Here is a 22153-nt window from a genome sequence, read left to right as displayed (position 1 = left end):
TGGTCTTTCCAGTAGTCATGTACAGATGTAAGAGCTGGACAATAAAGAAGGCAGAATGCCGTTGGTCTTTCCAGTAGTCATGTACAGATGTAAGAGCTGGACAATAAAGAAGGCAGAATGCCGAAGAATTGATGCTTTCGAATTGTGGTGCTGGAGAAGATCCTTGGAAAGCAAGGAGACCAAACTTGTCAGTCTTAAAGAAAATCAACCCTGGAAGTACTGATGGTAAAGCTGGGCTCCAATACTTTGGCCTCCTGATGAGAACAGCTGACTCATTGGAAAAGACATTGATGCTGGGAAGGATTAAAGGCAGAAGGAGAAGAGGGCAACAGAGGATGAGATTGGTGGCATCACCAGTTCAATGGACATGATCTTTGGTAAATTCTGGGAAGTGGTGTGGGACAGGGAAGCCTGGTGTGCTACAGTTGGTGGGGTCACGAAGAGTTGGACATGACTTGGGAACTGCACAATAACAACATACCATTTTAAAATTAGTTCTTTTCTTACAGGGGAATTTTAAAAATAATTATTAGTTTGTTTTCTATACCCTATTGATAACAGTTTATTTCTTTGACATTCTAAGGTATAGCATAGCCATAATGGATAAAGCTGTCACAACTGTACTTGAATCCCAACCTTACTGTTTTTTTGCCATGTGACTCAGCTTATTTGATATGTTAGCTTCAGCCTTTCTAGTCTATAAAATCGGGACAATAATATGTCATTATAGTTTTTAAAAAGTGAAAGTTGCTCAGTTGTGTCTGACTCTTTGTGACCCCATGGGCTGTAACCCACCAGGCTCCTCTATCCATGGAATTTCCCAGGCAAGAGTACTGGAGTGGGTTGCCATTTTCCTCTCTAGGGCATCTTCCTGACCCAGGGATTGAACCCAGGTCTCCTACATTGCAGGCAGATTCTTTATTGTCTGTGCCACCAGAGAACCCCCAAAATGTTAGTTGCTCAGTCATGTCCGACAGCTTGTGCCCTGGGGACTGTAGCCCACCAGGCTCCTCTGTCCATGGAATTCTCCAGGCAAAAATACTGGAGTGGGTAGCCATTCCTTTTTCTAGGGGATCTTCCTGACCCAGGAATTGAATTTGGGTCTCCTTTATTGCAGGCAGATTCTTTACTGTCTTAGAGAACTAAAGTAATGTTTATAAAGTCATTACATGTCTACTGAGCACTTGGACATGTTCATTAAATGATAGTTTCTAATTGTGGTTGTGTTGATAGTTAACGTAAAGAATTTTAGGTGCTTAGCCTCATTCTCCTTTTTATTTTCATGGAAGAAAATCTGTTTTTCCCTATGTAGCACATGTAGGATTTTATTTTATCTTGCATGCCTTTGATGAAAAAATATATATATTAGCAAAGCATATTGTGTACAAGGAAGTGAAAGAGTTGCTTTATTTTTAGGAGTTTCTTCCTTTCCTCTCTGATTCTTGCTGTACGTTGCACCAGCTTTATCTTCAGATACACAGGTAAGAAGAATGATATGACCATTAACATGTAATAGAGCCATTTGAGCTATGCAGCCCTTTAGTGTATGTCATTTAGAAATCAAGTGTCACATGTCAATGTATGGCAAAAACAGTAATTAGCCTTCAGTTAAAATTAAAAGCAAGTATCAGGAATTTTTCTTAATGTTTTAGTGTATTTTTATATGCTTGCTTAAAAGTAATCAATGGAGATGGAAGCTTTTCAAGAATAGATACATATGAGTTTGATTTATGTTTATATTCTAACTAGTATTTTATACCCAAGTGATGAATAATTGGTCTGATGATAAATACCAGAGGCAAAAAAAGAGGTTATATTTACATGTATATATTTTTTATCAGCATACTGTTTTTTATCTTAATTTTTATTTTACTTCTATGAGATTTAAGTCAAGTAGTACTTGACTCCATCTTAGAAAAAAATGATGAGTTACAGAAAGTGTATCATAATTTAGATAAGGCTGAATGACATCTAAAATTGATGGTAACCTCAGAAGAACCCTTGATTTGACACTAAAGGACTCTCAGCTCATTCATCAGCAATCCTCTTATATTTCCTTAATCCATTTAGTCTCCTAGACAGCTTTTCATAATCTCTTCTTCTTCAAACATCTTAAATGTCCAGTACCACCTCCCCATTTCTGGTTGTCAGTGTCCTCCCTCTGTGTCACTTAGAAAGATGGAAGCAATATAAAGAGAACTTCCACATTCTTCTTCTGACATATCTATTATTCTGCCTGTATCTCGGCCCACATATTTCCTTGTTCCAAGAGTGAACTGACTGTGTGCCTATCTGAGGCCAGCCACTATTTCTGCATTGGATTTCACCCTCTCACATGCTCAGGGACCTCACTATCACAGTTGCTCCTTTTCCTTCTTGGATCATCAGTCCTCCCTGCCTTCTGGATCATTCTCATGAGTATACAGCATGCTGTTCTTCCCATCTTAAGAATAACATAAAGCAGTCTCAGCTCTGCATCCTCCTGCGAATAAGCACCTTCCCCTTATTCTACATTTGTTACAATAAGACTCCTAAAAACAGTTGTCTATACCACTGTCTTTTTTGAAGCTATTCCAGTCACTTTCCATTCTAACTCTTCACCAGAACAGCTCTTGTCCAGGTCATCAGTGACCTCCACGTTGCTATGTCTAATGGACAGTTTTAGGCCTCATCTTATGTAATCTGTCAGCAGTGCGTAACACTGTCGTTCAGACTCTACTCTGTCGGCTCCCATACCACCTCCCTTCTCAGCAGGTTCCTCCTCGTCTCTCCAGCTACTTCAAGTTGGATGTGCCCCAGCACTCAGTCTTCAGGCTCTTCTCTCTTCTCTGTAGTCATTTAGTCTCAAGACTTTAAATGTATATCTCTCCCCTTTCATGTCTAACCATCAATCAGGACTAATTCCAATCCCTGTCTTCTGACCATCCTCACCACCCCCCACCAAGCTTCCTCATTTCAGTTTAAGTAGTAACTTGGTTTTGCAAATTGATCAGGCCAAAAAACCTTGCTGTCATCTTTGATGTTTCTCTGCTCTCTTATGCCTCCTCTAGTCCATTAGTAAATTCTGTCCATATAACCTTCAGAATAAATATGTATATATGCAGTATATAGAAACAAACTAGGGTTTTCTGTTTCATAGTTAGTGTTCCCATTTAGTTTATATTTTCCAATTTCTCTGTCTCCGTTTTTCTTTCTTGATGTTCTTACTCAAGCCTTTATCAAGTATAGTAAAAAAGCTTTTGTAATACATATATATAAATAGTGTGTATAATATATATATTTTAGAAAACTTACGAAGTTTTGCCTAACTAAAAAATTTATAACATTTTGATTCCACTTGTTTGATTTAGTATGAATAGAATGCTAGATTTCTAATTTTAAAAAATGGATGTGCAACAAGTAACAAAGGTTTACTGTATAGCACAGGGAACTATAGTCAATATCTTATAATAACCTATAATGGAAAATAGCCTGAAAAATAATATATGTGTATATATATACGTATAACTGAATCACCTTGCTGTGTACCTGAAACATTATAAGTTGACTGTACTTCAATAAAATACATGAAAGTGAAGTTGCTCAGTCATGTCCGACTCTTTGCGACCCCATGGACTGTAGCCTACCAGGCTCCTTCATCCATGGGATTTTCCAGGCAAGAGTACTGGAGTGGGTTGCCATTGCCTTCTCCAAATATCAAGTGTTTATCTTAAGGACTTCCTTTTAAATGCTGTCATCCCCAGGGTATTCTCATTTTCTGTCAAGTTTGCCATAGTTAAAATTAACACTGCAAAATATACTGAATATGTATCTCATTTCACATAACTTTTGATGAAGTTTAAACTGCAGTTCCTGAGACATTTTCTCTGTAAGTGTTTGAATCTTCCTACAGTGTTAGTATACTTTGTTCTTGTAAAGCTCTTGCTTCCAGGCATTAATTCATTGTCAGTTTAGCCTTCTACCTATTTGAAAACAACTTTCAATAGAAGTAATTAATCCAGAATTTATCAGAAGTATCTTTCTTATATATATATTTTTTCTAATTATTTGGTTCATATTTTTATAAGTTTTTTTGAGAGTATCATTGTCAACAATGTATTAAAATGCATCAAAATAATACTAACATTTTCTCTAAGATTATAAAATTTTAGTTGTAGAATTATAGCCATGTAGTTCAGAGGTTCTTCATACAATTTTGGTATCAATTCAGTACTTGGAGTTTTGTTTTATAAAACACATGCTACTTAATTTTTAAATATATTTTCACTTCTAGAAGAACATCATTTTGCAGTACTTAGCCTCTGGCCAAAATTAGAAGGTAGCTATTAAGTGAATGAGTTTTTTCCCTTCCTTTCCAGTAAGTTTCCTCCAAGCCTGTATGCTGCTGGGATTTCTAAAGCACACCAGGAGGAAATAGCTGGTACTTTCCTGGTTACACTGAGTCCACTCATCAGTCAGCTTCTCACATTCCAGCCTTTTGTGGATGTGGTTTTGGACAGTAAATTAGGTAAGCTTCAAAACACATTTAATGTTAAAACATCTCATATTAATTACAATGTGTTCGATACATGGTAATTTTCCCTTACATAGTCATCCTTTTTTTAAGTTTTAAAAATTTTCTTTAAAGTTTCTTTTACTTGCTTTTCTTGGAGTATATTTCTAACTTAAAATTATAATTTTTTAATATAGCAATCAGAGTTATATAAAAATAGAGTATGTTTTTACCAATTTGCTATAACTTAATGTGTTTTTATCCCATGAAGAGCTGCCATGTGAACTACAGTTTCCCCAGTGTCTACTGCTGGTTGTCATTATGGATGAGCTGTCCTCTCGGTCTGAGGATGTGCAGGCCCTGTGGTGCACAGAGAGCCACGTCTCAGAAGCTACAGCCAGGTAACAGACACGATATTGTTTATCTCCAATCACATTACGATGGTTTAGAATGCACTGTTGTTTGCAATGACCTCGAAATTAAATTCTTTGTTATATCACATATTCTAATTAATAGTTACTATGTAGACTTCATACATATTGCTACTTAAACTATAAAATACACAAATCTTTGACAGGTGCTGAAAATATTTTAATTTTGTTCACTCTTTTAAAAGATATTGCCTAATAGTGTTATAAACATTGAGCAGAGATATAGTTGATAACATTTAAAGATGAGCTCTGATAAATGGAATGCTCAGACACTATAAGGTATCCCTTGGGAAATCTCCCTTGTATTCGTTCTTCTTGCCAATATCAGGCTCTAGTTCCTACAGTTTGGCTGTTGCTGTGTTCTAGTTTTTTATCCTTTCCTTTAGTGGCATCCTATATACCACTGTAAGGTTAGTCTTCCTAAACCCCAGCTTTTTGAGCTTGCAGTTCTCCTGCTCAGTAACTGAAGCATAATGTCCCATGTCCTCAGCTTTGCATTTAAAACCTGCTATTGTCATCATTAACTTTTGGTCCTTATCCTCTCTTTTTCTATACATATACCTTGCTCCTGTCAGACTGGTGATTCCTGTCTGCATTTTACTCAGGCTTTGTCATCTTTACCTATTATATTTTGCTTATTTTTAATTCATTTTTAAATACTCCATGAAGAATTCTTAAACCATTTCAATCTTAAAATGACTCCTCTCTGTCTGTATAATAGGGCCTATTTTTTATTTAATATATGATACCTAGTTTAGCTATTTAAGTTTCACGTTCCTTGATGAATTTTGTCTCAGACTTTGTATAGTTCTGTATTTTGTTAATCACTTGGTAAATGATAAAAGATGTATAGGAAAATTCTCCTTTAAGGAATTTCTCTAACTGTATTTTATTTTTATGGATACATGGATACATATTCATATATATTGGAAACTGTTAAAGATATATACACCTTGAGACATTTGGCTTTGGTAAAATGACGCTCTGTAGTGTTGTTACACCCACTAATTGTTAAATGTTAATAACGTTGGGTTCAATGTTTGCAATTTCCCTGCAGGGTGTCTCTACTCAAAGCCATTTTCTCCAGTTTTGAGCAGTGTTCTGGTGAACTCTCTCTACCTGTTCATTTACAAGGAGTAAAGAGTAAAGGGCAAACCGAGGTCGCTGTCACCTTGTATCAGCATGTTTGCATTCATCTGTGTACATTTATTGCTTCCCTTCACCCTTCACTGTTCCCTGAACTGGTAAGTTTGTCACTTGCAGGGCTAAGCTGAGATTACTTTTGCTTTCTTTTCATTGAAACTGTGAATCAGATATAGAAGAAAGTGTGGGGATAATAAATGTGTATGTATTTATTTACATTGGGGTATCGTTGCTTTAGAAGCCTGGCAGGCTGTAGTCCGAAGGATCATACAGAATCGGACATGACTGAAGTGACTTAACACAGCACAGCACATAGTTGTTTATGGGCTTCCCGGGTGGTGCAGCGGTTTAGCATCTGCCTGCCAGTGCAGGAGATGCAAGAGATGCAGGTTCAATCTCTGGGTCAGGAAGATCCCCTGGAGACAGAAATGGCAACCCGCTCCAGTATTCTTGCCTGGAAAATTCCGTGGACAGAGGAGCCTGGTGGGCTACTGTCCATGGGATCGAAAGCGTTGAACATGACTGAGCACTAATAGTTGCTTTACAACATTTGGTTAGTTTCTGCTGTACAGTGAAGTGAATCAGCTATATGTATGCATATATCCCTTCCCTCTATTAACTCCACTGCCACCCCATCCTACCCATCTAGGTCACCACAGAGCACTGAACTGAGTTCCCATCACTATACAACAGGTTCCCACTAGTAGTTTTAGATGGCAGTGCACATACGCCAATCCCAGTCTCCCAATTCATCCACCCACCTCCACCCTGACTGCCCTCCCTGAGGATAGTTCTGTACATCTGCATCTCTGTTCCTTCCCTGCAAATAGATTCATCTTACTATTTTTCTAGATTCCACATATATGTGATGATATCTGATATTTTTTTTTCTGACTTAACTCTATATGGCAGACTCTAGGCCCACCCATGTCTCCACAGATGACTCATATTATCTTATCCATATGTATCTATATTCCTGTCATCTTTGTCCATTCATCTGTTGATGGACATTTAGGTTGCTTCCATGTCTTTGCTATTGTAAATAGTGCTGTAATAAATGTTGGGGTGCATGTGTCTTCAAAAAATAGATAGAAGACCTAAAGAGACAATTCTCCAAAGAACACACACACACAGGCAACAAACATGCTCAGCATCACTAATTATTAGAGAAATGCAGATCAAAACTACAATGAGGTATCACCTCATACCAGTCAGAATGGCAATAATCAAAAAAATCTACAAACAATAAATTCTGCAGAGGGTGTGGAGGAAAGGGAACTCTCTTGCACTGTTGATGGAGATGTAAATTGATGCAGCCACTATAGAGGTTCCTTAAAAACTAAAAATAGAAATACCATATGACTCAGAAATGTGTATTTATTTTTGACTGCCATTCTCTCAGCTTGCACATTTTATGCTTTAATTCAGTTGTGTCTTAGGAAATGGTAATTTTAAGAGTCCTCTAGTATTCAGATGTAATATTTAGCTAAAATACTTCAGAAAACATTTGGGGTGGAAAGGTATGGAAAGACAGTGTGAGAAGAAGAAAAATGGGTCTATGATTTCACCTAATTCAGTTTCTTAAAAAGAAACAGAATAGCAGAATGTAGTACCAAGTCTCCTACAGATCCTAGGCTTAATGTGTTTGTTTTTTTTTAAACTGGAATTGTTTTGGTTTTTTAAAAATTTTTGGCTGCACCATGCAGCACACAGGACCTTAATTCCCCAACCAGAGATCGAACCTGTAACCCCTACAGTGGAAGCATGGATTTTTAACCACTGGACCACCGGGGAAGTCCCTTTTTACTGAAATTAGATTAGAAAAGATTCTGATAAAATTCTAGGGAAAAAATTCTTAAATTTTATTTTAAAATGAGTATCATTTATGATATTATAAATGGGTAATATTCAGCACATATTAAATATTGTCTTTGAATAGGTTAAGACAGAAACAGAAGTATAGGCATGTGTATTATATATATTGTTCTAGAGAGTTCAGCCTACATAGAGGATGTTTGTGGAGCCTAGTGACTGAGTTACCACATTGACAATCACTTTGCATCTCCATATCCCAGTCCAATGCTGAACATAATAAATGTTGAGGGGATGGCAACATAGATTCTTTCAGACACTAGAAAGTAGAGCTTTCCTATTGAGGATCTGTTGGGTTTTTTTGGATTGTGATAGTATTTTGTTGTTTTGAGAAATGTTAATGATAATTTATCATAACCATTTGTTTTTCATTAGGACACTGCCCTGTTGAATGCCGTTCTTAGTGCTAATATGATCACCGCTTTGCTGGCTATGGACGCATGGTGCTTCCTTGCTCGGTACAACATACTTTTTAAAATTTGGGGGTTGATTTACTGTAGTGATTGAAGTAAATGACTTTATACTTGTAACTTTATAGAAAATTAAATCTTGATAATCCTTTAACAGCCCCCCAAAATGGTTTGATTTCACATCACAGCACTGAATTAGGGACTGAGTTCCCTCTTCCTTTCTTTGGCTCAGATCAACAGAACCTATAGCTTAGGTCGTTTTGTATGTTGTGATATTCCTTTTCCATGGAAATAACTGCAGTTTAGAATATTTAGTGCTTTATGGTAGTTCATCTTGCTTTTCTGAATAATTGTATAAATAATTGTATGAAGATTGGCTTCTCTTTCACAGATATGGGACTGCTGAACTCTGTGCTCATCATGTGACCATTGTGGCCCATCTGGTAAGTAGAATTATAAAGCCTAAAACATTCAACTTCCCATGCATTTCCTTTGGGGATATGATAATCTTAAAGAATGTGAATATCAAAAGGAGAAATAGCATGTTAGCTACATGATTTTGACAGTAAATTAGTTTTTTTGTTCTGCATTAGTGCTGATGCTGAGCTTCCGTGGTAGCTCAGATGATAGAGAATCTGCCTGCAATGCAGGAGACCCAGTTTCAGTCCCTGGGTTGGGAAGATCTTCTGGAGAAGAGAAAGGCAACCCACTCCAGTATTCTTGCTTGGAGAATTCATGGACAGAGGAGCCTGGCAGGCTACAGTCCATGGGGTCACAAAGAGCTGGAGACGACCTAGTGACTTAACACTTTCACTTTCAATGTTGATGCTATTGAGAAAGATATATTAGAAAGATTGTAACGCTGGGGAATTGTCTCATATTTTCAAAATTTTTTGGAGTTTCATTGATCTGGGGAAGAAAAATTAGGTTGTTTTAGGATAAATTTAAAATTGAATACAAAGTAGAGAATAGGAGTTAGCCTTAATGTGGATGACCCAAAGTTCTTCTTACTCTCGCCTCCTTCCTCCCTCTCCCGGGCCCCTCTCTCCTGCCCCAGGCCCCTCTCTAATATGACTTAGACATCCTCACTCTTGATTTTGATGTATCTCTTTCTGAGAGAGACTAAATGTGATAGTAATTGATGCCTTTTGGGTAAAGAAGTAATGTGAATAGATACAAAGAGAAAGTTAATGATGACTTATGTTAATCTTTTCAGTGTTGATCTTTTGCTTTTAAATCTCGATGTTTATGTTCCATATAAGATTGGCATGACTGGTGTGTTTTTAGTCTCTGGATTTTGATAAGATTTTATGTGGGCCATGTGTCTTCTGTTTTTTGTTTCATATATTTCTTGGTTTACCCTATAAGGATATTGTAGACTAAATTCACTGAGGTGCATGATAACTAGGCAGCTGACATCTATGTCTCTGTGGCTAATGGTCTGGAGTGCTTACCCAATTTTTTTAAAAATCCTCATGACATCTTACACAAAACAGTGACTTTTATGTTATTTGTCACATAACTACTTTAAATAAAAGCTCTCCTAGCACATTATGATGGGAATTTTAAATTCTTTTAATGACGCTTCCATCTTACAGTTATATTCACCTCTGTACTTTTGTGCTTAGACTTAAAAAATTTCACAAGTTATCTTTCAGTAGGGGGATTAACATATCAAGTTATAATCAAAATGGTAATTAGAAATAGAAATTCCAAAGTATTGTTTTTAAATATATCAAAATTGTTTCCATATTACAAAAGTAGGTTCATGGAAGAGAAAAAATTAGAGGAAAGTGCCAAATCAAAAATTAAAATTCCATGTTATTTCCCAGAAAGAGCTGTTGTTAATATTTTGGCATATAAAAGCTTATAAAAGCTATGATTTTAAGTCTTGATCTCTGCCCTCTCTCCTGTCTTTTCCCAGATAAAATCCTGCCCTGGAGAATGTTATCAGCTCACCAACCTATCAATACTATTGAGGCGTCTCTTCTTCTTCATGGCCCCACCCCAACAGGCAAGGATATCATCTTTGTCACTGTCTTTGAGCAGCTGCTGAGAATTGGATTCAGATACTTTTGAAGGCTTTTTCACCCCCATTTATTCTACATGTAAATGTTAACATCTGAATGTAAATTTTTAATATATTGATTGCTTTGCTTATTGCTTTTAGGTGGATTTAGATTTTGATGTTAAAGAAAAGCCAGAGCTATACTTTAACATCAAGTTAAAGTGATAAAAATAGATCTTATTCAGAGCTGTCGCAATAGGAGAGAAGAGATTTCAGTGTAGAACTGGGCTCAGTTCTGAATACAGCATAGTGTGAATCTAGGGTCACGAAGCAGGGTAGGCGTCTTGTGGATAAAAATTCCTAAAAGGATACATCAGAGGTAAGGGGGTCATTCTGGCTTGACCAGATTCTTGCTGAACACAGACCAGGATGATCAGATACTAAGGGTGAGGGATTCTTTCTAAATTTAGTTATGATTCTTGCTAAAACTGGATAATGCAAGACCCAGAAAAGATGGATACAAGCCCAGGGTCAAAGGCTTCTCAAGAAGAGAGCTAAGAAGAGCTTGACTTAAGATTGGTCAAAGAGAGAGTCCTTGTCAGTATCTTTACTGCAAGTTACAGATAATCATTCTGTCTTCTGAGAGAACAGATGGTGGAGGAGTAGGTGGAGGTTGCACACATCTAACTCTGTCTTCTTTCTTCTTATTTCTCATACATTTAAGATGCTTGGAATGAAATGGTTCTGTATCCCCTGTCCCTTTAACTTACTTTGAAGAGCTAGAATATTACTTACTCTCTAAATGAAAATGATATCTTTATCTTTTTCAAAGTAAACAAGTTGAACTTTCTGGGGAAAATTGTAAGTATGATGAGCCCTAGTTGTTTGCCATTGTGAGGAAGACAAGCTCTGTGTTACAGAGGAGATTATCCAGTTACAGGAACCTTGGTAGCCTGGTGTAGTCCCTTGGATTAGTCACTTTGGAGCTCTTACAAGCTTTTTACAAAATACAGGTTCCAGGACCTAAGCCTGTGAATAGAATGGGTATGGAGTGGTGGCTGTTGGGTGAGGCTCAGTAACTTGTTTTTGTTATTATTAAATTCCTGCATGATTCTGACATGGATACAAGCTGGGGAAACACTAGGTTAGTGAAGTGGGTTAAAGGCCTTGGTGTGAATCCTGGCTTAATATGACCTTGGACAAGTCATTGTTTCTGAAACTGTTTCCCTGCCTACAAAGTGACAGAAATGTGTAACTGTTTTGAAAAATTTCGTAAGGATTTAGAGATAATATATATGAAATACTTAGCATAGTGCCGAGTTTAGAGGGTACTCAGTAAAGGCTGAGTTATTTCTGACCAGAGTGTTTACCCCAAGTCCATGCCTGCTTTCCTGCCAAGAGAGGATGGCAGGGCAGTGAGGAGCCGCACTGACCTTCTGGCCCTCTTCCTTAGGTGTCTCCAAGGCAGAAGAGCACAGCAGGCCCACCTCAGCGCCCTCCAGAAAGCATGTTAGGGTTGCTGTTCCGGCCTGTAAAACTCCTGAAGAGCTGTCTGCTCCAGATGCAATTTTACTACCTTCCACTCCCCTATCTTTAAAGGTCATACTCTTGGTTCCTGGTATATGGTTCTTCCTAGAAGCCCTGTTTAACTGGCAGGCCCTTCCTGAAGAAGTGGGATTTGGAAGAGATCCTCCATTTTCTCACTTTGTAGGAATAACATTCTTTTCCCAGAGTTGAGAAATTTTAACTTTTAGGATAATACAACTCAGAATGAATTAGCCCCAAGTGAGTTCTAGGAGGTTTGTTATAACAAACTCTAGTGTATGTTTAGAGATCTCTTACATACTTCTCAGTTTATTTTGAAATTTCCAAATAATTGCAACTATCAGATATGAAGTTATGGATAAATGAGGGGTTACTTGTAATATTTTCCTTCATTTACTTCATTTATCAAATACTGATTTTTCCTGCTGTGTTCAAGTTACTGTGGAACACTTAACATTAAGGGAGAAACATGAATTTGAATTCCTGTTCTGAGAGTCCTTGGGAGAGTTAGTTAACCCTAAAATTGAAATATTATTACTTAGATGGCAGTTGTGAGACTCAAGGAGATACAGTGTATATATGCATCAGGTGAGGATTTAACAAGTGTTAGTTGTTCTGTCATGTCATGTCATCTCTTTTTCCTTTTCTCTTAAGACATGATCCAGCATCTTAAAGGAAGCAGCAGGGAAACCTGTATTTTTTCAGATTATACTATGGACCAGGTTTTGTAATAGGCACTTTAATTCTTTTAATCCTTACCTCAGCCTTGTGGGATAGATGATATGTTATGTCCATTTTACAGATGAAGATTCAATAACTCAGGATAATTAAAGACCTTCTCCAAGCTCACACATAATAAATGACTGAGCTAGGATTCAGATAAGATCTGTTTTGCTCCCAAGTCTGTGCTCTTTCCATGTCTCCCGTATTGTTTTTAGATGGTTTTCAGGCAGCTGCTTCAGGGGCCTCCTCTGGGATGTTGCCTCTGCCTCCTTACTCCCTTTTACCCTAGGAAATATGCTTTTTTATTTCCTGAGGTTACCTGGTGGGAAAGGATATTAGTATGGTCTGGTTGAAGCACATTGGCAGCTGTGCTACCATTTTCATCTAAAGGAAAGATTATATATTTGCATTTTAAGCCCACTGGTGTATTTTTCTCTCAGTGTTAAGGAGGGAAGTCATGAGCTCTGCACATTAGATCCCCTTATATTTCACTCCTTGTGAACTGTCAGCACTAGCAGTTTTAAATCTTGAAAACTGTGTTGAGGCCAAGGTTTTCAAACCCAGAATAGTAAATAAATAAATCAGTCTTTGTATGTAACAGATCTTGGCAACACCTACCTATGTTGTCCAGGGTGTTATTATTTATAGTTCTGTTTTGGAAAGGGAACTCATTCACTCACTGGACTTTATTATAAAGAAAGGTCTTGTTTGAATTGATGTTAGTTGGCACAGTTCTCTTGGCTTTCCTGATGCAGTTTGGTTTCATGAGTAAAGCTGCCTGTTGTAATAGATGCATAGCTCATGACGGGATCCATTTTTCTGGCTTTACCAGCTGTCCCAGAAAATAGCCATGTAATTTCTCCCTTGTTTTGACAGCTAAGTATTTTCTCCAAACAAATAAAATTCAAATATAAATATGATGTGTAGAAGAGTTTCTCTGTCAGATTTAATATAGTGATGTGTTTTTTCTTTTCTCATTTTTGATGTAAGAAAATTTTTTTTCTTTCATTAAGTAGCCTTTGGATATTTGTAAAATGAATTACTCTTCTTAAAAATTACATCAATATTCCTAGAGTATACCTTAATTAGTAATTAAGTACACCATTGCTTTTGCAGTTTTTCTACCAGAAACTGATTTAAACAGTTTAGCTCTTTCTTAAAATAACTTTTGTTTGCCATTTTTATCTAGCCCATTAACATGGCATTTTAGAACAGTACTGTTTTTCTGTTAACCTGGCAAACCCTTTGAATTATTTCAGTGGTAGAATTGTTTTGCCAACCATACTGTTCTGAACACTTGCGAATGAGTTTCATATGTTGTCTAAAGTAGAGCAGAGCTGGCTAGCCCATTGGAAAACTGAACCTGTGACCTTTGCTTCTCTGTGATAGCTAAGTAGTAAACCAGAAAGGTTGGCTAAATCAATCTTGTTGGTGTATTTTGTAATATTACTGTACAAGTTGTTGAGTACACCAATTCTTAGGAAAAAAATAGACTTATTGGGTAGAAGCATTTAAAATAGCTGATATGACTAATAATTTAACATTTCTTAATGCATTTATTAGGGCTTCCCTGGTGGCTCAGGGGTTAAAGTGTCTGCCTGGAATGCGGGAGACCTGGGTTCGATCCCTGGGTTGGGAAGATCCCCTGGAGAAGGAAATGGCAACCCACTCCAGTAGTCTTGCCTGGAGAATCCCATGGAGGGAGGAGCTACAGTCCATGGGTCGCAAAGAGTCAGACACGACTGAGCGACTTCACTCACTAATGCATTTATATAGTGTTCCACTTAACCTGTGTTTTTTTCAATTTGGAAACAAATGCAGAAACAAAAAATAACTAAAATGCTTGTTCATTTAGGCTACATTGATCTGGTACCTTGTGATACTGTTACACAGTTAAGAACTATTATTTTTTGTCATACCACCCACACAACATGTGGGATCTTAGTTCTCCTACCAGGGATCCAGCCTGCTCCCCTTGCACTGGAAGTGTAGAATCAGAGACTTAACCATTGGACCACCAGGAGAAATCCCAAGAACTTTAAAAAAAATATTAAATATGGAAGCTAATACTTCACTTTGGTGTATCAGTTCACTAGACTGTCTTATGTCACTCTTGTTTTTTTAACAATTAATTTCAGGTGGAGTTTATCCAGAAATTTCCCCCAAAAGAAACAGAAAATCTGCTTCTGTGGCAGTATATTTCCTTTCAGGCATTACCTGCTGAGCTTAGGAAACAAACTGCACTTGAGGTCAGCAGAGCAGGTATTGCATGGTGTATGAAGTGGCTAGGCAGTAACCGCACGCTGGAAGAACTTGAGTCTCTGGTAAGTGCATTATGATGGCCTTGATTCATTCTGTAGCTGTTTATGAAGCTGCTTTAGTTACTGGGAATGTGTTGTTAAAAAGACACAGTTTGTGCCCTCAGAATATAGCAAGAGTTTCATATTTTTATACTGTAAGAGTCTGTGAGAAATGTGCTGTAATCTTGATTGATGTAAATATGAGAGGGGAGGGTGGAACACATTGCGAAATACTTTATTTGTAGTATAACTGCTGACATATTTCTAGATTTGGTAGAGAAGATTCTTCTTTTTGTACAACCCTCATTTTATGCAAATCTCTTCTGAGTCTTTATATACCTATTTAGAATGCTCCCTCTTAAAATAATGAAATAAAGAAGTTGATCTGTAAGTCAAAATACAATTTTGAAAACTGAATATAGTACATGTTGTTTGGTGTTTATTTGCACATTCTTTGATTCATTCATTCATTCAGCATATTTGAATGCTTATATGTGCCAAGCTCTGTTTTAGGCATTGGAGATAAAAAATATATCAAAGAACAAAACCAAAAAAAATTCCTGCTCTCATGGATTTACATTCTTTAGCTGTAGACAAAGAAGTAACACACATTTTATATATATATATATATGTAAAACTTAGATACATATTATATATCAGTTTGTGATAAGAGACAAATCAAGCAAGGTTGGGCACAGAGCATTCAAAGGGGTGAGGGTTTATTTGCAATTTTAAATTGAGTTCAGGGTTTTCTTGAGACTTATATTTCTAAACTGAGTGTAAATGTTCTGATTCTCTATTATATTTGACTGTAATCATCAAGATAATTTAAAGCATTTACATATATTGAAAGGAAATATTTCTATGTGCCTTTAAGAAACCTATTAAATACCTAGTTAGGAGATAGTGAGATTGTTCAGGTTTTGTATTCATTATACACAAATTTCTATAGTAAAGACAAAAACTTCTGTATTAGAGAAAATAAAAGCACCTATTTTCTAAAATTCAACAGATCTTTACTGTATGACCAAAACTAGATCAGCAAGTTAATGTTTATTGTAAAAGGAAATAAGTAAATCTTAAGTTAAAAGCTGTGTGGTGATTACATAAAATTAAGTGTGGTTGTTGAAGTATAATGGATGAAGGGCAAAATTTCTGATTGTTACCACACGCCAACCAACCCCATTCCTGGCCAGAGGGACAGATATGTGATATATCATTAAGAGTGAATCCAGGAAAAATTATCTTTTGTTTTAAATTCTAAATAATATACTTAGGTACTATATTTGTTTATTGAATGCAGTGTTGCTAAAATTTTTAAAGATTAATTATACAACAACAACAACAATAATTTCGTAAACTTTAAAAGGTTGCTAAGTACATAATGTGAAAAAAATTTAGTTGATAAATAGTATGAATTAGCTTGACCATATTGGCCATTTGTATCAAATCTATTTATTAAAATATGATACAGTTTCCATTTTGTTAAATTTTCAACCTAAAAGGAAAAATAAAAATTTTAGGAAAATGAAGCAAATGTTTCTGTGTATAAGGAAAAGTCATTTTAACAAAATATATTGGTTGGCCAAAAATTTGAGTGTTTCTATAACATCTTATATCTTATTTGGCCAACATAATACATGTGTTAAGACATCGCTGAAAAGATGGCTTTGGGTCTTAGAAATACACTTCTAGTATTTTTATGAAGAGTTAGAGGTAACTCAAAACCTGCAGGTAATTGGTTTCCAGCTCCTTTAGACTGATGTCTACACTCAGGTCCTTTCCCTGTCTCTCGCCTTTAGAACACAGTGCTCTCTGCTCTGCTTGCTGTATGTAATTCTTCTGGTGAAGCTCTGGATATGGGGCAGCAAACGGCAATTAAGGAAATTGGAAGTCAGCTTTCAATTCTTTTAAATGTTAAACTGGTAAGGAAAACAACTGTAATAATTTCGCTGAAGAACAAATAAAATATTGAAAAAGAGAATGAAATTTCCATACAGAGTAAAATGTATGTAGTTACTTTAGGTTCTTGGCAGCACTTGTGATTAGAACTTAAAAATGCCTACTTTTACTCTCTCAGCCAGTTCTATTTAAGTGTGATTGAATTATATTAATAAAACTAGAAACTAGTGAAGTGACAGTGACAGTCTAGCTTCTATTGTCAAGACCAGTTGGACTCTTTCTTTTCTTTTTTTAATTTCTTCTCCTACTGTTTTTTCTTCTTTCTTTGTTTGCTATGGCCTGTTTCTGTGATTCTGGAGTTCTTTTGTAAGATCTTTTGAGCAGTGCGAGAGTGGTCTGGCTTAATAGTAGAAGGGGCAAGTAAATGGATGTGGCTAACTTGTATTCCTCTTCTCCAGAAAAGCCAAAATCAGGCTAGAATTAGAATGATATATGTCCCACAGATCATTGAAATTTAAAAATCATATTTAGTTAAATATCTAACTATTGATAAGTTGAAATACTAGCCTCTGGGTGTCCCAGTCAGTGGAAGTTGAAGGCACCATTCACATTTGTGAAATAACAGAAATGGTTTTGCAGATGATATTTTATCATTAAAGTTTATGTATATGGTTAGATTTCACTGTTGTAGCATTTTAGCTTCAACAAGTTATTTCCCCTGATCCTCATTAAATCATTCAATAAATATTCACTGAGGATCTTTCCTGGTGATAAAGCTTATAATATAATAGAAGCAAGAGTTCTGGAGAGGAGAATTTTAAGACAGCTAAGGAATAAGCAAGCTTTTTCTGAGACAGATAAAAATAATGAGATGCCCATCTGAATTAAATCTCGGTTTAGAACATGGCTATACTTTTTCCTAACTGTGTGTCTAGAGGAAATTATTTAACCTCTCTACTCCTTTTTCTTAGTAGTAAAGTGAGGGTAATAATACCTGCTTCGTAGAGTTATAAGGAATAAGTGAAGTAATAAATATAAAGTGCTTAGCATATTTCCTGGAATATAATAAATGTGAATGTGGCTAGTCTTATGTAATGGAAAATTTTCGCCAAAATTATTTTGTGCTTCTTATTTAAGGTAATAGGTCAACCTTATGTTCAGCAGACACTCAGCCTTTTACTTCCACTGCTGGGATTTTTCATTCAAGATTTAGATCCTCAGCTGATAAGTCAGGTAAGAATAGTGGGCAAGCTATCTATTCTCTTATCTCTTTGATACTGAATAGTCAGACCTGTTTTGTTGTTGCTGGTAACTGCTTAGGAAACCCTGAGGTTAGGAGTCAGTTCACCTGGGAACCCTGCCTTCATAGCATTTTCAAAGGTATGCCAGAAGCTGTTGTTGAAGTTGTGTTTGTCACTCAGTCCTGTCCAATTCTTTGGAACCCCATGGACTGTAGGCCTCAGGTATGCCTCACTTTGGGTGGTTCTAAGTGATGGAAAGAGGGAAAAGGGGAGAAGGCCTTCATCTTACCTGAAGTGATTTGAGGATTTGGAATGAGTTCATAATAGACAGAACTGATCCCCTAATTCAGTTGGTTTAAGCTTACTGTCACTTAAGAAATAAAAACTATTCCAAGGTAAAGCTAGTCTTTCCTATTTAGGAAGCATATTGTAGAGAGTGAGACTAGCAACACCTTGTTTTTAGTAGCTCTGGTTTTGGTTGTGTACATGAAGAACTTAGCATTGATGTATGGCAAAACCAATACAATATTGTAAAGTAACTAGCCTCCAATTAAAATAAATAAATTAAAAAAATAAAAAATGTTTACTAATTAGGTATATTTTTAGTTACTATATATGAATTTACAGAGAATACAGTAAAATAATTGACTCAAATATGTTGATTCTGAAGATTCTAATCTTTTTTGAAAAATACTGATAGTTCTGATGTAATTGTACCTACCTTTAAAAAAAAATCGTAAATAACTAACATTTTAAAATTTCAACATAAGTAAATTATTCATTGAGACATTGCTGCCATAGAGACTATCTCAGTGCCCTTTACACCAGGCAAACTATGGCTTCCTGACTAGGTTTGCTCTTCTGTTTTCAGCATAGCTAAGGAAAATTTTTTACATTTTTCAAGGTTTGTTAATATATATATATATATATATATATATATATATATATATATGCATGCAAGCCCAGAATATTTACCATCTGGTCCTTTACAGAAAGTTTGCCAATCCATGTTTAAAGAATGAACTTCTCCCTCTAGAAATTAAAATACAAAATAATTTTTAAAGATTTAAAGGAAGAACGCTGGCATATTGTTTTTCAGAAACACATGAATTTTTTTTATTTCAATGGTTGGTAAGACTAATATTGTGGTAGTAACTGAATGAGTGATTTTATTGTTTTATTCAAATTCCACCTATGAAGTATAGGCTTTGTATAATCTTTGACTGTCCTGGGTTTGGTTTTGTTTCCCATCCTGCATGCCCATCTAAATCTTAGTTGTGTCTCTATAAAGCACTTGTTTTATAACTGCTTGTAACTATTCTTTGGTCTTTGCATCTTCAGGTCATAACTTTGCAGACCTCACTGCTTAAATTAGAGCCTCCTGACCATGTTCGATTGGCATTTCTGGATTTTCTCTCTTCTCTGGGAAAACTTTTTATACCTCAAACTATCCAGGTAATACTCTCTTAATCCTGTTGTTCCCATGTTAACAAAATCTCTAATAATTACTGAGGGATTTTCAGGCTTTAATTTCTGGGATTCTGTGGATTGCTGACAAGTGAAAATTGGAGAAAAACTATTTTGTGAAGAGAGGATGACTGTTAGTAGAACTCAAGTCATTTACTTTTAGAAAAATATATGTTGACATACAAATAATTTATAGAACTGGCTACAGTAAGATTTATGATAGTTGGGTTCTAGCATACAAAGTTCCTAAGGAAGGAAAATATGTCTTCTAGGGAACAATGTATAGTGAGAGGGAATAATGTATAGTGAGGAAATTGGGTGATTTATCAGTTATTCTCTTGGTTTCTATATCCACTAAAGGGAGCCTATTTGTTTTTTTAGAAGATATTTTTGATAATTTTGCGAAGTATATATAGTTGACAAATAAATATTTATTTATAAAACTGTAAAGGCCTGGTGATACACTTCTACTGAATCTTAAGACATACTTCACAGCAAAAAGAAGTCTTCCTCCTAAATTGAGTTTTTCCTTCCTTATTACTGTGGTTAAGACAATTCTAGACACTTGACATTTTCTCCCTACTTCTGGGTCATACTATGAAGATTTCAGTGCTGAGAACTTTTTATGTAAGTGGGGCAAAAATATGATGAATGTTTTCTCAGTACATGTTAAATAATTAAAACCTTGAAACCAAAACTTGAACTGGTTAATTTGTAAAGGGCTCTCTTGTTCAAAGGGAGACAATACCATACTGTTGGTTTTCATCATGTAAAGTTGTGTGTGAGGTAAGTGTAGACTTGACAGCTTCTTTTCAACTCTCTGGATAGAAGTATTCAAAGATACTTGCATTTGAGCTATATTTTTAGCATAAAATGAATGTAAATATATTCTGAAATTCTGTTTCATCAGTGCCATAGCCATGGACCCTTATGGGCCTAGAACCTACGGAACAAATGTTTAATAAAAGCAGAAATTACCTTACATATTCCCAGAGTGAAGTTAAGATCTAAAGAAATTTGGGGGAATTCATCAGCATAGGAGAGGCATTTAACCCATGTGATATTGATTCATTTATTCATTCAAGAAAAAGTTAAGTTCTTGCTATATGTCAGGTGCTATTTTAATCCCTATTTTAATACTGGGGATTCATTATTCAGTAAATCAAACTAATAAGTACCCTCAGCCTGTTGAGAAGCAACAGACTACTACAGTGGGGATAGATATAGGAAAAGGACTAAATTGGTGGTGAGTGCTATGGAGAGAAATAAAGCAAGAGAAGGGGAAGAAAGACTGTATACGTGGGAGTAGAGTCTGAAATCAGACTTGGTCACTGGCGTCCTCACCGTAGTGACGTGGGTAACACCTGACGCTGAGGGAGCAAACCAGGCAGGTACCCGAGGAGGCATCTCCAGAACAGGGGAAATGGGAAGCGAACACCCCGCAGCTGGAAGGATATTTGATAGGAGAGCTAACACAAAGGCAGTGGGGCTTAGAGCAAAGGAGGGACACAATTTAACACATTTTATTGTGTTCCCTGGGACAGAATTATGGAAAACTGATAACGAATGTACTTTGCTGAGGTTCTCCTCTAATAAGGTTTGGTTTTCTTTGTAGGACAGAATTTTGTCCAGCCTGTCTTCTGTTTTTGCTTCACTGCTAGCTGACAGGAACTGGCTACTAGAACAACATTCCTTGGAGGCATTTACTCAGTTTGCTGAGGTAATTAATTAGAAGGCCAGTCTGTCACAATGATGTCTAAAACATTTTCTGATATTGCAAAATATTCCAAAAACATGTATAGAGCTGCTTTTTGTATCTTAGCCATAAAATTTCTGGAGGAGATATTACTAGCCTTCTGTTTTATCGGATCTAAAAATGAAGGCCAGAGAAGGGAAGTTATTTTCCTAAGGTCCTCAGTAGTAATGATCAGAACAAGCATTCAGACTAGGTGTCCTAATTCAGATGCTGTTTGCGGTTGAATGATAATATATTTCATCTCCACCTTTCATAGGAGCTAAGTTGATGAACACAGACCTGTTAGCTCAGCTCTGTAGAGAAGGCGACCCTGCCCTGGGTTGCTTTTACTCTTAGCTGCCATTGTACAGTCCCCAAAATATTGGGATGATTGGGCAGAAATCGTTAACAGCTCACAACTTTATACTTGTGCACCCTCAAATAACTATGAGCTTATTATCTTCTGAGCGATTTTTCTTATAAAGTTGCATTTTTAATTAAAGTAGCTCTTAAAACTTGTGTACGTCTTTTTGCAGGTTATTAAAATGTACTGAAATTAGTTTTATCAATCTTTTAATAGGGAACAACTCATGAAGAGATAGTTCCACAATGTCTCAGTTCTGAAGAAACAAAGAAAAAAGTTGTATCCTTTTTGGAGAAGGTATTTTATTTGTATAGCATCCAAGTAGCAGAACATATTTTGTTATGTTACTTTTTTAAAAATTATTGCCAGGTTGAATATCCTGTTAGCTTATTAAGCAGTTGGGACCTCACTGCAGGTCAGAAGTGAAACACTTGCGTTACTCTGGCTATAGTCTGGGATACTGCAGTTTTGATCATCCAGACCCAGAGAAAAAGAATGCGGATCCCTAACTAGTAACTCA

General features: G+C 36.2%; 1 protein-coding gene across 2 annotated transcripts in view; it reads left to right on the top strand.

The window, feature by feature from the left end:
* Positions 1 to 22153, top strand: part of CUNH1orf112 (chromosome unknown C1orf112 homolog) — a 51219-nt gene that overhangs the window by 25203 nt on the left and 3863 nt on the right. For both annotated transcript variants that reach the window (XM_040263544.1, XM_040263543.1), the window contains exons 10-22: positions 1417 to 1481; positions 4359 to 4507; positions 4764 to 4893; positions 5981 to 6167; positions 8314 to 8396; positions 8740 to 8791; positions 10273 to 10362; positions 14763 to 14948; positions 16727 to 16849; positions 17964 to 18059; positions 19409 to 19522; positions 21150 to 21254; positions 21850 to 21930. In XM_040263544.1, the coding sequence (XP_040119478.1) occupies positions 1417 to 1481; positions 4359 to 4507; positions 4764 to 4893; positions 5981 to 6167; positions 8314 to 8396; positions 8740 to 8791; positions 10273 to 10362; positions 14763 to 14948; positions 16727 to 16849; positions 17964 to 18059; positions 19409 to 19522; positions 21150 to 21254; positions 21850 to 21930 (1461 nt within the window). The remainder of the gene's footprint in view (positions 1 to 1416; positions 1482 to 4358; positions 4508 to 4763; positions 4894 to 5980; positions 6168 to 8313; positions 8397 to 8739; positions 8792 to 10272; positions 10363 to 14762; positions 14949 to 16726; positions 16850 to 17963; positions 18060 to 19408; positions 19523 to 21149; positions 21255 to 21849; positions 21931 to 22153) is intronic.

The sequence above is a fragment of the Oryx dammah genome, unplaced genomic scaffold, assembly GCF_014754425.2.
Source record: "Oryx dammah isolate SB20612 unplaced genomic scaffold, SCBI_Odam_1.1 HiC_scaffold_21, whole genome shotgun sequence".
Taxonomy (NCBI): Eukaryota; Metazoa; Chordata; class Mammalia; order Artiodactyla; family Bovidae; genus Oryx; species Oryx dammah.
The sequence above is the reverse complement of the archived record's forward strand: the minus strand, read 5'-3'. Positions and strand labels throughout refer to the sequence as shown.